This window comes from Triturus cristatus, chromosome 1_2 (assembly GCF_964204655.1).
Source record: "Triturus cristatus chromosome 1_2, aTriCri1.1, whole genome shotgun sequence".
Taxonomy (NCBI): Eukaryota; Metazoa; Chordata; class Amphibia; order Caudata; family Salamandridae; genus Triturus; species Triturus cristatus.
In genome coordinates, this window is record NC_140580.1 from 922,768,702 (window position 1) to 922,784,169 (window position 15,468).

The following is a 15,468-nucleotide window of genomic DNA, read 5'->3' on the forward strand; positions in this document are numbered from 1 at the left end:
TGGCAACAGAGGGACTTCACTACATCCCGTGTGTTAACTACTATATCACACATTAGGAGCATTCTTCCTAGAGCTCAGTCGACAATGGTTTCAATAAGTATTGCACATATTTCTCCCTTTCCCTATGTTTTATAACCCGGGAGAGGCCCTCTTTCAAATCAGGCAAATTTTAAATATAATACACCGTCAACCATTACTATATTTGAGATACAAATTGAACAAGAGACGTCCATTTTTAAAATCCCATTTCTTTTTAAAATTATTTTATCATTCCATAAACAGTAAAACACAGACGTATAGCATACAGACATCACTTAAATAGATCCTTCGCCCACCTATTGTTATTATGATAGTCCAGAAAAACGTGCATCCTATTGTCCCCTGGCCCTGGGAGGGGTGCCGCCATCCTCCACCCACCACTGTTCCTTCTTAAAAGGTAAACATGCTATTCGGCAGTAGCTCGAGGATGCAGCAAGTCCCTTGCTCTCCATGCCACTGGAATCAAGCTATCCTGGCTGACGAGGGCTGAAAGCCCGAAACCGGTCCTAGGATGCTTGTTTCCAGTCCAGGGAGGACCTGGCTTGGCAGTTCGGGCTGGACTGTTCCCATGGGGCACAGGGTCAAGACTGATTTGCATATGGCTGGGTTCAAACTGGAATGGCATGGTGAGCAAAAAAACGATGGATTTAGGCCCAGATCTCTGTACTGGGGTGAATGTATGACATTGTTCTGCATTCTGTCCATCAATTGTTGTTTTTGCATTTGTCTCCCCGAGTGGGAAGGGTATGCTCAGACGTGAGTCCCTTGCTCTCCATGCCACTGGAATCAAGCTATCCTGGCTGACGAGGGCTGAAAGCCCGAAACCGGTCCTAGGATGCTTGTTTCCAGTCCAGGGAGGACCTGGCTTGGCAGTTCGGGCTGGACTGTTCCCATGGGGCACAGGGTCAAGACTGATTTGCATATGGCTGGGTTCAAACTGGAATGGCATGGTGAGCAAAAAAACGATGGATTTAGGCCCAGATCTCTGTACTGGGGTGAATGTATGACATTGTTCTGCATTCTGTCCATCAATTGTTGTTTTTGCATTTGTCGCCCCGAGTGGGAAGGGTATGCTCAGACGTGAGTCCCTTGCTCACTTTGCCACTGGATTCAAGCAAGCCTGGCTGAAGACGGCTGAAATGCCAGAAACCGGTCCTAGGAAGCTTGTTTCCGGTCCAGGGAAGGCATGGCTTGGCAGTTCGGGCTGGACTGTTCCCATGAGGCACAGGGTCAGACTGATTTGCATATGGCCATGTCTGAACTGGGGTGGCAGAGTGGGCTAAAGAACGGTGATGGATCAAACCCAGATCTGTTGACTGGGTGTGAGTGTTTGATTGGTTCTGATGCTCCGTCCATCACCACCCTCTTTTGTTTCCTGTACCTCCAGCACCATTCGTTCCTTGACACTGGGAGACCGTTCTGAATGGCACAAACGGCTAGGTCAAGATTTGGTGGATGAGCACTATCTAAACATGCTACCCAGTGTTCATGTCTCTGGGTGTTTTGTTGACTCCGGTACAAGCTTTGAGCTGTTACACATCATGGTGTTGCATTCAGATGCTTCTGTCGGGCAGAGAGAAGGCCTTTCTCCTTCTTCCTCTGACTGTGAAATAGTTCTAATGGAATTTCCATTCTGCCAATGGTCTCCAAGCCTAAATTTCACCTGCATTGGTCTTCCAACCTGTCTTTGGAGGATGTCCTCTCCTTAAATTCTTGTGAAAGGAAGCTTTGCTCTTTCGATTACACCTAGTAGAAGTGGAAGTAGAGACTGACTTGTTGAAAGAAATCCCACAACCTTATTCCTCCTCATTGGAACTCTTGTTGGTCTTCCATGAGGGGCTCAGGGTCCGTATTGAAACAGCCCTGGCTTGGGTCCAGCTGTTAGTATTTGGATCGCCCACTAGAGTCTTCTGCTGCCTTAACAGATGAATTAGCATGGCCTTCCTCTTTGGTCTCTAGGTCTGGCAGCACTTGCTTTGATAATTTCTCCTCTACTCTGGAGGAGGATTGGCAGCGTATTGATGCATTAAGGAAGAAAGTGTTCTCGTCAGAGGTCTCTCCCTTCATAATGCTGTGTGTTACTCCCATGCCTTCTAAAGGAGTTGGAAAAGATAGTTACACTTTTTCCACATCATGCAAGTGGACCCTTTGTGTCGGTGATATATGACCACTTTGGTGGCTTCTCCGATTTGTTCTTGATTTGGCATACTTTGCCACCAGGTCCAGGGGTTATTCTGTGTCCCTGTGTAGCCTTGCCCATTTGGGCCACTATGGCCTCCTCTTCTAGATTAGGGCTGTCCCACTTGATTCAACCTTCAATTGGTCTCACCTGTTTGCAGTAAAAGTTGTGGTGTCCCACAAGACATTTGGTTCAGGGGGTCCTTTGTCTATTCTAAGAAACTAATCCCTCGTTCATGTTGACTTCTGGGACAGCTCGGGTTTTCAGATGGTTGCTCGAGGGCCAAGGCCTATTAGTGGCCTAAGTGTTGGGTATCTTCAGTCTGGTTCAATATCTGTATTTTCATACCGCCCCACTGTTGTTGGACTTGGCCCAATACCTCTAGTTGGACTGTCATGGGGTGAGTCCTTATCTGGTTTTCTTTCTGTCATTATTGCTTGTGTCTTTTTTCCCTGCTGAGTTGTCTGTCCTTTTATCAGGAGGCTCCTCTTTGGCTCTAATTGTGGATGGGGGAGACTTTTCTACAGTATATTTTGTAATGGGAGGACTCCTAGACTCGCCTTCGGTTGTTCGACTTTGGTTATATTTCGCTTGTACACCTGTTCCTTGTGTGCACTCCTTGTAGGTTGCTTGATTGCTAGGCTGTTGAGGTGTCACGTCGTCAGTGGTTGACTTTTGTATTGATTGGTGATTATTACTGTGTACCCTGATTTACTGGAAATGGTGGTGTGGCGGGTCCATTTTCGCCTGGCAACTGTTGGGTGGCAGTCTGTTGTGAATCTGCTGGTTTTCATGCTGTACACTCATCTGCTATCGCCCGCCATCAGCTGCAATGGCATCTGCCTCCTGTGCATCTTATCATGGCCTGTATTGTGCTTCTGTCTGGAGTTTAATGAGATGGTACTCCTGCTTCCAGGACGCTATTCACCCTTTGAATCCTTCTTAAGGCATTTGTATCACTGTCTATAATTTCTTCTACTTTAGCACCAGTAAATTACTGTTGGTTCTCTGTTGTTTTGCCCTAGGCATGCATTAGATTTCTCCTGCTGGCTAGAGCCCTTGGGCCAAGGGTCTTACTTCCATTGGTGCTTGTAGTTACCATTTGGTTGGGGTTGCTTTCCCAGATTTAGCTTGTCTCTGGATTTGCCTTCACGTCTTTAAGCATACTTTACCTCTCTGTGGGATCTGTGGAGTGCTGGACCTGTCCTGTGGCACTATTTGACTATACTGCCCATCAGACCCACCTCGTTGGGGTGCTGGTTTGGTATTGATTGAGTGAAGAATCTAACGATATTTCTGGTAAATACTCAATCTATCTGCAGATTCCTCACCGCCACTGCTCACCTACTTGTTCTGAGGTGCGTTTGTTATGTAGTTGCTTGGTTCGGGCTGATTTTCTCCATTGACTTGCTGTGACTTTTGATAGTCCTGTGTTTGCCTCTAAAGGTGTCAAGAAAAGTACAGGAACTGACGTCAGTGTTACGGGTGGCACCTTACATGACAATGAATATTTTAAACCATGGCTACTGTTATTGTATGAAACGATAACTCTATCTGGAATTGCATGATTGTGCTTTTAGGTGAGCAAGGAGCCCAGAGGTAATCATCAAACCAGTTGTTGCTAACCTGCTGAAGCGCAGGGTAACGTAGTGGAGCTTGGAGTTACATGTTGGAGTCTAGCTTGGCCACCTGTTTGTTTCAGATGGCGCCAGCCTTTCTCAAGAGAGCCCTTCCTTAATTCCAGTTTGGGAATCCCCCAGGCCCACTCTGTTGGCTCTTTGTAAGAGAACAACAGCTGCGTTTCTGTGTGAGGACATAAAGCATGGGGCAGGCTGCCACTGCATGTTTCCCAAGATCCCTGGCGCACACTTCTGAAGGAGGTACCGAAGGTAAGATACCCAAGTCGCTCACACCCACCTCCGAGGTTTGGCAAGACAGTTTACCTCAACTGTCTATCAGGTGTTTTTCTCTCACCTTATCAGCACGTAGACCTGTAGAGCGAGAATGGAGCTCCCCAAAAGCAGCTCGATGACCAGTCTGAAAAGAGAAAGATGAGGATAAATACATGTTTGACCACCTTCTACATGCACCTGTACTACGGGAAGAGAGGCTGAAATGCACAGCTTCCCAACATAGACACGCACCTGGGCTTCAGGACGATATGTTCTAACTCACACAGACGCACACAGTCACAAAACCACTCTCCTGACAATCACAATACAGAGATATGGCATTGCAGTGCCATGCCCAATTACACTAACCAATGCCACAGGTATAGCTCTGAGTTTAAATGTGTTAACGTGTTCCTGCGAGATTTAGACCGCTATTTAAAAGTGGGGCCTGAAGGAACATGCCCTGTTGTTCTTGAGACCTCTCCTTCCTCACCTTGGACACTGAGAAATTTCCCAAAGAAACTGAACATAATATTTTCCTGCACAGCGAGGGTGTGCATGTGGGGTCTGAACAGGCCAAGTCAAGGACATACATGTCCTGGGGAAAAGGTGAAGTGTTTCCTCCTGGGTGGGGGTTGAATGGTAATCCATAGTTTTGACCAGATCTGAGAGTGAGTCTAAGACTGCAGGTAGAAACTCTTGTGGGTATTTGATAAATATTGCTTATTTAGAAACCCATCATTCTCGCAATGAAAATGACTTCCCAAAAGATGAGCTGTCAACTATTATTTTCTAATCCTTTTAGGACTCAAAGGGTAGCCGGCTCAAAGGGTATGCAGAGAACTGCATAACCTATTACTTTCCCTCCATACTACCATCGTTTCTCAGGATCATGGAGTGCAGAGTGCCCTGCAGACACTGTGCAACATCCCTTTGTATTAGATGCTGTTCTTTATTCTTGACTTGATGTTGTCGCCTGGCATACACAAACCGTATAATCAGCAAGTGTTTTATTTGCCGCACTGCAAAAAACCTGCACATTGCCAACCCAGTTATTCCCAAGTGTTTTGTGCACAGCGACGTCTGCCCCTGTAAATGTTCACCCTCACCTGTGGGGTAGCCTGCTGTGGTGATACAGAGCACACCGTGTAGAGATGGACTCTTCCACCTCCGGCTGTGACCATCTGCGTGATGGATCTCTGTGGCCAGAGCAGTGCAGAATGGAACTCTTGCAGTTTGCTGGGTTGTCTGTGTAACTTGGAGATTCCATCTTGCATGATCGTTATGGCATGACGAAATACCATATACATTGGACCAATTATTTTGCTCCATGGCTCAAATGAAAGGAAGACATTGATTTGGGGGCTTACGTGGCAGGTTGTTACTGCAACAGACACGGCAGTAGGCTAACGACGTCCGACTAGTGCACTTCCTGAATATTGGGGTGTCAGAGAGTGTTTTAAATTGCTCATTTTATCTTTACCAGTGATCCGGTGCTGGGACTTGACAGAGGTCGGTCGGTCGTTAGTTATTACTTGAGGTTTGTTTGGTGAACTATTGAAGTCATCAGGTTGTGGTCTCTACAGCATTTTTTTTTTAACGATATTAATGGATGTGTTCTGCATTGCTCTGCTCTCTATATTCATAACAGTGCTGCACAAACTAAATCGCCTCTTGGGAGTTAAACATGTGTGTTTTCTCTAGTATCCAGCTTTGATTACCATTATGTTAATGCGTGAGGGATGGAAACCTTAGTTGATCCCTCTGGGATTCAAATATGCGAACTGCAGGTTTCACATTGAGCTGTACGGAGGCACTCAACAAATGGACTTAGGCTGGAATAGGCAAGGGATGTTGGTGCCCAGGAGTGCTTGAACCATCGGAGAACCCGTCCTATGACGTGCAAAGTAGACAGACACTCCCTCTGACACAGCCTTTTGGGTCCCAGTCCTGGGGGTGGGGGAGGGAACATTGGCGTCCCTAGTGTTCGTTGGGCTCCCGTGGGAAAGATCCAGGTACGAGGGGCACGGCTATCACACGCCTCCGCGCACTCACAGTCTGCAGCGGGCTTGGTGAGGCAGGCAGCGGCTCAGGTGGCAAGCAGTGTGTGCCATGAAGTAATGGATCATTGTGAAGCAGGTTGGTCCTCTTGTGCACTGAGGTACAGCAGTTGGCTTCATGGAGCAGCATCTGTAAGGAAATAACAGACCGTATCAGCAGTAGTGGTGAAAGTACAAACAAGATAAGGATTGGAAAAAGCCTTAGACGCCTGGAAAATAGTAATTACGCACGGGTAAAACTGGGAGATGCTGGCTCTGCGTATATATAAAAAACAGACCGTAAAACGTGAGATAAAAATCAAGTTTGCAACTCGTAATCTGACCATTTACTGTAATACCTGCAGATCCCAGCCAAGATTGCTACACCCGCCCCTAGGCTTTGTCTTTGTTAATGTGCGGATATCCTCTTGCGACACTTCCAGCGCGAGCCTTCCTATGATGCGCATTGCTGTCGCGTGCTGCCAGTAACTTCCCAGTGTTGTCATTACTGTGGATTGACGGTCTAGTGTGCGCCTCGTGCGTTTGGAGACACCACCCGGCTCTGTCCACCGTCACTCCGTCCTCGCCTTGTTTCGGTGGGCAGTCTTTCACCTGATCACTTCACGCTGTCTGTGGTACGATTAACCAAGGCAATAGATTATTTATATTAATAATACCAAAATAACTAAGGCTAGACTCTCGGTGCTAGTGGTTTTCTAAAGGAGGCTCTTAAGATAGAGGCTCAATTTAGACGTGCACGACAGGCCACAGGCTTCTGAATGTTTTGTTAGCAGGTTAGGAATTATGTTCTACCAGACAGAAAGGTGACTGTTTTTTTTTCTCTGCTTCCTGTTACAGCACTGTGGACCCTTCCACAACACCTACCACTGCGTCCAGCAGAGATGGAGAAGTCTGATGACCGGACTGAGGTGGTGCTGCTGGCCTGTGGCTCCTTCAACCCCATTACCAACATGCACCTGAGGTTGTTCGAGCTGGCCAGAGACCACCTGCACGCGACTGGTACGTAGGAGGCCAAGGGGGATAATGTGCCTCTGCGCCCTTTGTGCAGGGGTGGGAGGCACACGCCAGGTATGTGCTGGACATGGGACACCGGGGCTCTCAGTGACTTGCATGCATTTATAGAGCACTTTTCACCATTGCTCAGCTGTTCAAGAGCACCTGGCCCCAGCTAGTCTCAAAATGATTACTAACTCTTAAAAATATCGCATGGAACTAATTTCTGGGGCTACTTTTGTGACTGGAATACTAGGTTCTGTTGCCTCCTCTATGTTTGAGCATTTTAGGCTATAATCTTAAATTATGCTGTAAATTAGGATTAACTGCATTTGCGAAAACAACAAACTTTGTACGTTTTTTATATTGTGAGTGTACAGGAAGATTCCTGTTTGCACCTGTGTCGTGTTTCTTGTGACATCGTCTAAGCATCACACAACTCAAGCAAGCGTTCATGCCTAATATGTGGCTTCATAACAGGTGAACAAGATAAGGAGGTTAGAAGTCAGAAGAGGGATGGGTTCTTCTATTAGTGCTCCACCCCTCTTTCTAGACCAATGTTTTCATTACTCTCTTCCATATTATGTCTCCTCTGTTCCATATCTCCTCTTATTTTCTCTTGCTATGTGCAGTCTCATTCCCACCCAATCTCTTCCTCTCTTTATGTTCTAAGTCACAGCTTTCTTCCTTAGCCACTGTACTCTTAGTCCTAGATTTCTTCCTTCCTTTTTCTGCCCTACCCTTCTCTTCTACATTCATTCTCATCTCTGTTTGTGCTTTGTTTTTTCTTTTCCCTAGCCTTCCTCCGTCCCTATCTATGTTTTTAGTCACCTCTCCTTTCCTTTTTTTGTTACTCTGTGCAGGTTCTCTACGTTCGCCTACCTATTTACTCCCAGTCTGTGTTCTGTCACCGTTCTCCACCTTAGCCTTTCTCATCCCTCTGTACTTTACTAGTTTACTTCCAATTTTTTTTTATCTCTCCCTTTTATTGTTCTCTGTTTAAATTCTGCCCATTAGCTTCCTTTTATGTGTAAGATTGAAAATGCAGGCACAACACCACTTTTACAGTGGCGAGTGCCATCTTCACTGTTTTAGGATTAAGGAGCATATATATATGATTCAAGACAATCTGCCTGGGCCAACAGTCCCTGCACAGAAAATTACTTGGTTATTGTAGGAAAGTGGGTTTCTGTTGCAGTAACCCCCCACACACTTTTTGCCAGACTACTGATGCACTTTCACTTGATGTGCCCTGGGTCCCTGCCAATCGGGGTTTTCAGGGCCTGTGTTCTTTCCCCAAAACTAACCTGATTGGCATCTCTGGCCACAGGTCAGCCCCTGGTAAATGGTACCACAGGTACTCAGGGCACTGTGACCAGGGAAGACCTCTAAGGGCTGCAGGACTTATTGTGCCACCCTTAGAGGCCCTGTACATTTACACACACTACCTTTTCAGGCTGCGTGTTTTGGTGCAGAACAAAGTGAAGAGTCGACATGGCACACATCCCTGTGTGCCATGCCTACAACCCACTGCCCTGGCATAGATCAGTCACACCTCTACCTGGGTGCGCTATGCCAGTGGCGAGGGTACAGGTGCATGAGCCCTGTACCCATACAGTGTCCAAGTCCATTCTTAGACATTGTAAGTGCATTGCTGCTATTAAGAGTATATGGTGCTGGGAGCTTGTCATTACGAACTCCACAGCACCATAATGGCTACACTGAAAAATGAGAAGTTTGGTATCAAACTTCTCAGCACATTAATCCCACACTGATGCCAGTGTGGGATTTAATGAAAAATGCACACAGAGGTCATCTTAGAGATGCCCTTTGAAAAACGACCAGCCTCTGGTGGGTACCCTGACTGGTTCACACCAGCCTGCCACCACAAGACATGTTTCTGGACCCCTAAGGTAGGAGCCTTCGCTCCCTGAGCCCAGAAACAAACACTTTCCTGGGCGGAGGTGTTCACACCTCCTCCAGGCCAGGAAGAGCCATCTTTGGCAGGGGAGCTTCAAAGGCCTGGCAGCCTTTGTAATGCGACCCCAAGCCCCTCATGCTATCAGGTGCAGGCCCCCTTCCTGTCTCCCCTCCTTTTCGGCGGGAAGAAAGGCAGGAAAAACTAACCAGCCCAGAAGGTGTGCCCACCTCTGCCAACTCCACCCCTCAGATGGGGGAGGGGAGGTGAAGCTCACTCTTCAGTGCCCGCCATCTTGCAGATGTCAGGCACTTCCCAATTAGGATTAGGGATTGTGCTCACTCCCCCACGTGGGGTGAGCACACCAAGGGTGTAGTCACCCTATGGTCAGTAGCCCATTGGCTACTGACCTTGAGACCACTAAAATGCCCCCTAAATACAGTATTTAGGAGGCAGCCCTGAACCAAGAAAGCAGATTCCTGCAACCTAAGAAGAAAAGGGACGAATGAAGACGCCCAGCAGAGGAGACTGCAGAGAACAACTGACTTGGCCCCAAGCCTTACCTGCCCGCCTTCAGTTTCCAGAGATCCTGCGCTAAAAATCGCCTTGTCCTGCAGCCACCGACCTCCAGAACCTCTGTGAGGACTGACTGCCTTCAACAAAGACCGAATCTCCTGTGAAAAGCAGCTGTGTTCAGAAGAAACACCAAAGAAAGTCTAGGAGCCTGCTGAGGAAAAAAAAAACAACGCCTGGAACCACCACTGCACCCGTAGCCTACGGCCCGAGTTGGAGTGGCCCACTGGTCCCTGCGAGGTCCTCCAGCGCTCCAGAGTCTGAGTCCACCACGGGTGGACCCCTCCAGGACCCCAACATCACCTGCAGCCTCTGCACAGAGACCCCCCCCCCCCCCCCCTCCCAACCACGAGTGGCCCGGTAAGGTGAAATCCAACCTCAAAAGACAGCCCTGCATCCAGCCGCCCTGCGTCCTGGAGAAAAGAACCCGAGGTGCACCTACGTCCCCAGCGCCCTCCAACTCACCTGCCCAGCTGTTGGTTCCCCCCGGAAGTCTTCCTGGACCGAGCCTGCAGCTGAAAACTAAAACCAAAAATCACTATTGAAAACAGGGCACCCAACGACAAAACAGCACCCAGCTGCCCCTGTGCCGCTGCGGGTGCACTTTGTGTGCTAAACTGGATCCCCCTCAAGTGGCCTGCTAGTCAGCAGCCCCCAACCGGAGGCCCCCTATCCCCCATTGGATAACATTGGGCCTCAGCACTCTGCACCCGGCCACCCTAGTGCCGCTGAGGGTGTAACTAGAGTGCATCCTTGACCCCTGAGTCTACCCCCAGAACCTCAACTCCCACTAACAAATACTTACCTCAAAACAGATAACACTATTTTCCTTCATAGGATAACATTGACTGTTTTTCTTGGAAAAGTTTTTAAGTTTGGTGTTTAAAAACCTAAAGAAATTCTTCAAAATTGTACTATTTAACCAAAACGATTTTACTTACCTGTTTACAGGAAATGTCCCAGAGTAGTATCCAGGTATACTACTCTGAGTAAGAAAAGTAATCTAAAAAGTAACTTACCTGGTATTTTACTGAAAAGCCCATTCAAGTCGATGTACTGTATTTACAAAATATTGCATTTCTCTGCTGTCATACTGTAAGTCAAAACAAAGTGCAATTACAATTCAAACTGTTTACAAACTGCACTACTACTGTAAAGTATTTATTGCTTACCTGTGCCAGGCTTGCTTGGTTCTAGAAACAAAAATAACAAAGAATATTTTCATACAAAAACAATTTGTCTGAAGTTCAGTCTTTGAGTGTGTGAATTAATTTGCTGACTGAGTGTGTACAACAAATGTTTAACACTGTCCTCTGATACTGACCTACTGCCCGACCACACTACCACAAATAGAGAGTGAGGTGCTATCTAACTTTACCTCTGCCTACCTTTGGGGTTCCACTGGACTCTGTGCACTCTATACCTCACTTTGGTATAGTATATACAGAGCCAGCTTCCTACAGTTATTTGATAAAGTGCACACTCGACCTAGAATACTTAACCTGCAGGTAATAAGGTATTGGCCACTGTCAAACGTTGCAATCCTTGAAACTGGATTTTCTCATCTCTGACCCAAACGATTCGAATACCCTTTCTAGTGAGGAAAGGTTGGAAGTCCATTATCTCAAGTTTTAGGCACTTTTGACATCTTGTGGCTTTTTTAGGTCTCGCAGACCTAGCGCTGGAGTGCGGATGCGCTCCTCGCTCGGCAATACATATTGTGGTAGAGGAGATTTCAGAAGGGGACTTGAAGCCCCACCCATCAATCCTGTTGGCTGGCGTCATCCTTTGTGCTAAAGGCTGGCCTCCGATTCAAAATGAGGCTTCTTGGTTACCGTCCTGTCTCCTTTTTGGACGGCCCATCCCGACTGGATTTTTCGCTTGCAGTGTTATACTGTCTCCTTCAATTACAGTGTAAGCACTTTTTTTTTTTTAATTTGCGCAATCGTGACAGCTTGTTTTGTGTTTTACAATGCAGCTACACGCAGCGCCCGATCATTAGCATTGCGGCGTGCTGCAGGATTTATTTTTAATTATTGTTGTCAGCAGGCCATGCCCGCTTTCACTTTTATAATAGCGCGCACACCACGCCGCGCTTTTTGTTTTCTTATGTGCAGCTTGTTTTTGGTGAGCTCTTGCTACGCTGCCCTCTATATTACTTAGAATCTGTCCAGCTTCTGGAGGCACAAAAAGCACAGCAATTTCCCACAGAAAATAAAAACACCTTTAATGGGCTTGTAATGTGGGAGGGAACATGAGCTTGGAAAGCAACAGGTTTAACTCATTCCCATGTTTGGTATTTGCCGAACGTCTTTTATTTATTTATAGCGCAAACTCGACCTGAAGGTATTGGAGCGCTTTACATGAGCACCAGCTACGTTACACAAGGACACAAAATGTTCAATAAATGCGTGCTTTTTGGACTCCTTTCTGGTCACTGGGACAGGCAAACCCATGCATGGGCTGGTCTGCACTGAGCTGTACTCTGTACACTTGTACAGTAACAGAGCAGACGGGGTGAATGCAATACAGTCTCCTGGCCGGCAGACACTACTCGGAACAGGGTTGGTAACCTGACTGCCTCGCGCACTGTAACCGTAAAAAGAAGTTTAAGGGGCCGGAGATAACAGGAAGCAATGCCCAATGCCAGGCTATGCCCACCTGTGCCCATATGCCAGTCTCACCTGACACGTTATCTACAGTGGCGTAACAAACAATGAAAGCCCCTCTTAATAGGACGAGCCCCTTCCCCCCTACGTTTCCTATATGCATGTGCCTTCGTCTCACTAGCGCCCCCCCAGTGGTTTCCTCCCCCCCCCCCTTCCTTGAGGGACCCCCTGCGCTGCAGGGGCCTGCTTTACGTCATTCTGCATCTTTAGCCTGCAGTATTTTCCTGGCGCTGAGACATAAGACGGCTCGCTGCTTTCTACCTCAGAGCTCACCATGTCACCTTGTGGTAACAGGGCATATCTACGGGACACCTGCCCTGTGGTTGTCGGGTCCAGGGACAACCCGCTGGGTGCCCGTGTGTGGATATCCACAGGCCACAGTGGCACCCAAGCCTAGGCCTGACTTCCCCTGATTCTTTGACGTGCTCACTTTGCCAGCTCCGGGGTTAGCGCGCTCGCTGCAGAGGTTCACACTAGTTTGAACACCGAGGTTTTTGAGTTTTTTTACTTCTAGATCAGATAAAACAAGTGCCATTGTGTTCAGTAATTGTAACATCTGGTATGTACAGCGCTACAAAGCAGCGAACATCTTTGTCTACAAGCACTGTATAACAAGCATTTGCAATGCAATAGGTCTCGCATTTACGCGAGTTTGAGCTATTGGCATTGTAAATGACAATGCCTTTTATTTAAACTTTGGTTTTTAAAACGTACATAAAAGGCATTGTCATTTACAATGCCAATAGCTTAAATTCGCGTAAATGAGCGACCTATTGCATTGCAAATGCTTGTCTCCCCCTTAGCATGGACGATAAAAAACACTCTTCCCTGGGACTACTCCTGGTATGCTGGTCCATCACTTTTCTCCTTGATTGCAAATCTTACACACTCCGTTAATTTGGTGATGTGTTGTACACAATTAGGCATCTCGGCGTCCAGAGGCATTTTCATAGTATGTGTCATATAAGTAGGATAAATTATTCTAACTATACTTGACACTGTCTGCTGTCTCTTAGTTCTCTCAGTTTTTCTTTTTCCTTCTTCACTGCCCTCTTCCTCCGAGAGTGTGCCTTCTGCACTTTTTCGGGTGAGAAATCCCCTAGTTAGAAATTAGACACTGACTTCTTTTGGCCTCATGCAATTATATGGGCCTTATGCCACCAATAACTTTGTAGATGCTATAGAGGGTTTGGTTGGAAATGGAAGGACACAGATGTGTCATTTTGGAGGAGTGGAAAGAGAAGATATACGCTGGGAAAAATAATTATCTGTCTAGATTGAATCTGAAGCGCTATTGCATCAACTATGGTTTGTGTGCATGTATTTCAGAACTGTGGGCTAGACAAAGCGAACGTTCCTATTTTGGCCACATGTGGTAAGCATTTGGTATATCAGGCACAGTAACTGTTGTTATGATGGATGCTGTACATATTTACACAATCATAGTATGTGTGTATTGGTACGTAGACATTGCAAACCCAGCTGAGGAGCAACAAAGTGCTGGGCAGTGGGCAATAGCCTGGTAATACGATTCAAGTTTATTTGCAGTGAGGTGGATAATAAGTAAGTTCATACTAAATAGGCTGGTAAATCTCTTTGAAAAAACATTTCTTCAACTTGATTCTCAATTGCAGGTTGAGTCAGAGGAGTTCTCGTGTCTGTGGGGATGTTGTATCAGATGTATATGGTTCAGTAACACAAAGCCTTTTTACCATTAGGGTGAGCGCTTTCAAGTGACAAGTATTGTATTTTATGTACACATTTGCAAAATGTAACAATTTGACGTTACTTATAATGCTGCCAAAGCCTGAAAGCAAGACTGGTGATTTTCTTGAAAAATAAATTGTATACAAAAGTAAAAATTGCAACTTCAATAAAGGTTTTGCTAAAATATTGTGCAGCTTTCAATACCATTTCTTTGAGGCATTGTTTGGTAACATGAGTTTGATGCTTGTTATATATATATATATATATATATATATATAGTGCTTAATTTGTAAAATATGAAGTCCAAGTGCAAATGTTTGTTGGAGGCCACACCCACTTCCGGCTCCACCCACTTCCTTCACTAGCTCCACCCACATCCTCAACTGGCAGTGCTGAAAGTCAGATGTAATACCCAATCTGAATTTCAGCAAGGGAGCCTTCTCCTGACCTGTAAAATGTCTGAAAAAGAGTAAATCAAAAGTGCATTTAAAGCACAATTTTGGAATAAATTAGCTAAAATGATTAATGCATTGAAAGTGAACACGTGAAATATTCCAGTGCTCTATGTGCAGATTTGGGGAAAGAACAATTCTGGGGTAAGCCATTTTTAACTAATCTAGCCTAATTAGTCTAATTGTGTGTCATGAGTTAAGCAAGCACTCAAGCCCTAAACCGGGGAAATGTCATACATAAGCCCTCAGGCCAGAAAGCATGGAAATATCACACATAAGCACGTAGGCCAGAAAGCATGGAAATGTCACACGTAAGCACCCATGCAATAATCCGTGGAAATGTCACACATAAGCATCCAGGCTAGGGCTTGGCCATAAACCGTGGAACTGTTACACATAGCATAGGCATCCATGATCCAGGCCATAAACCGTGGAAATGTCACATATAGGCATCCAGCCGGGGCGTGTACATATGCCCCCATGATTGTATTGGGGCCTCCCCTTCCCCCAGGAAAACATTCTTTTATGAAAAAATATCAGTTTTTATGTCCCTTTTCCTCAGATCTACAGATATTTGTTTTTTGGTTCTGTTTGGATCAGCTTGGTTCTCTCTTGTGTGTCTGTTCCTTGTATTGCGCATTAACCGAGCATCAGCTCTATATTGTACACTCTAGATATATTGGCTGACCCAATATCCCTCCTGTGGATGGGAGAACTCAACTTGAAGATCCCTAGCGGTCTTGCATTCAAGAATCACCCGATCCCACAGAGTACTAGATGTTCCTCGTTGTTCCTGCAGTGTCTAAAGACTTTATCCTAGATTGTCCCTTCATCCCAGGATCTGCCATATCTGCCAACAGCTGCAAGTGAAGCCAAATCAGTTAATGTCAATGCTAGTCTGCTGGTGGGATTTCAGATGTTTCTGGGTTTTAAGATCAGCGTATGGTCAGTGCTAGCCCATACCAAGGAATACACACCCATCGGGG

General features: G+C 46.3%; 2 protein-coding genes across 6 annotated transcripts in view; one reads left to right on the top strand and one right to left on the bottom strand.

Annotated features, from left to right (window-relative positions):
- LOC146868336 (uncharacterized) overlaps nucleotides 1-6,565 on the bottom strand; it is a 57,817-nt gene extending 51,252 nt beyond the window's left edge. Inside the window, exons 1-3 of one of the 2 annotated variants that reach the window (XM_085609800.1) lie at nucleotides 6,509-6,565; nucleotides 6,166-6,300; nucleotides 4,193-4,255 (exon numbers count right to left, since the gene is read on the bottom strand). In XM_085609800.1, the coding sequence (XP_085465926.1) occupies nucleotides 4,193-4,255; nucleotides 6,166-6,290 (188 nt within the window). In that variant the 5' untranslated portion in view covers nucleotides 6,291-6,300; nucleotides 6,509-6,565. The other variant, XM_085609798.1, reaches the window with a different exon arrangement.
- Nucleotides 1-15,468, top strand: part of NMNAT1 (nicotinamide nucleotide adenylyltransferase 1) — a 260,444-nt gene that overhangs the window by 114,709 nt on the left and 130,267 nt on the right. For 3 of the 4 annotated variants that reach the window (XM_085609796.1, XM_085609795.1, XM_085609794.1), the window contains one exon: nucleotides 7,008-7,169. In XM_085609796.1, the coding sequence (XP_085465922.1) occupies nucleotides 7,052-7,169 (118 nt within the window). In that variant the 5' untranslated portion in view covers nucleotides 7,008-7,051. Of the gene's footprint in view, nucleotides 1-6,584; nucleotides 6,785-7,007; nucleotides 7,170-15,468 lie in introns of those variants that run through there. The other variant, XM_085609797.1, reaches the window with a different exon arrangement.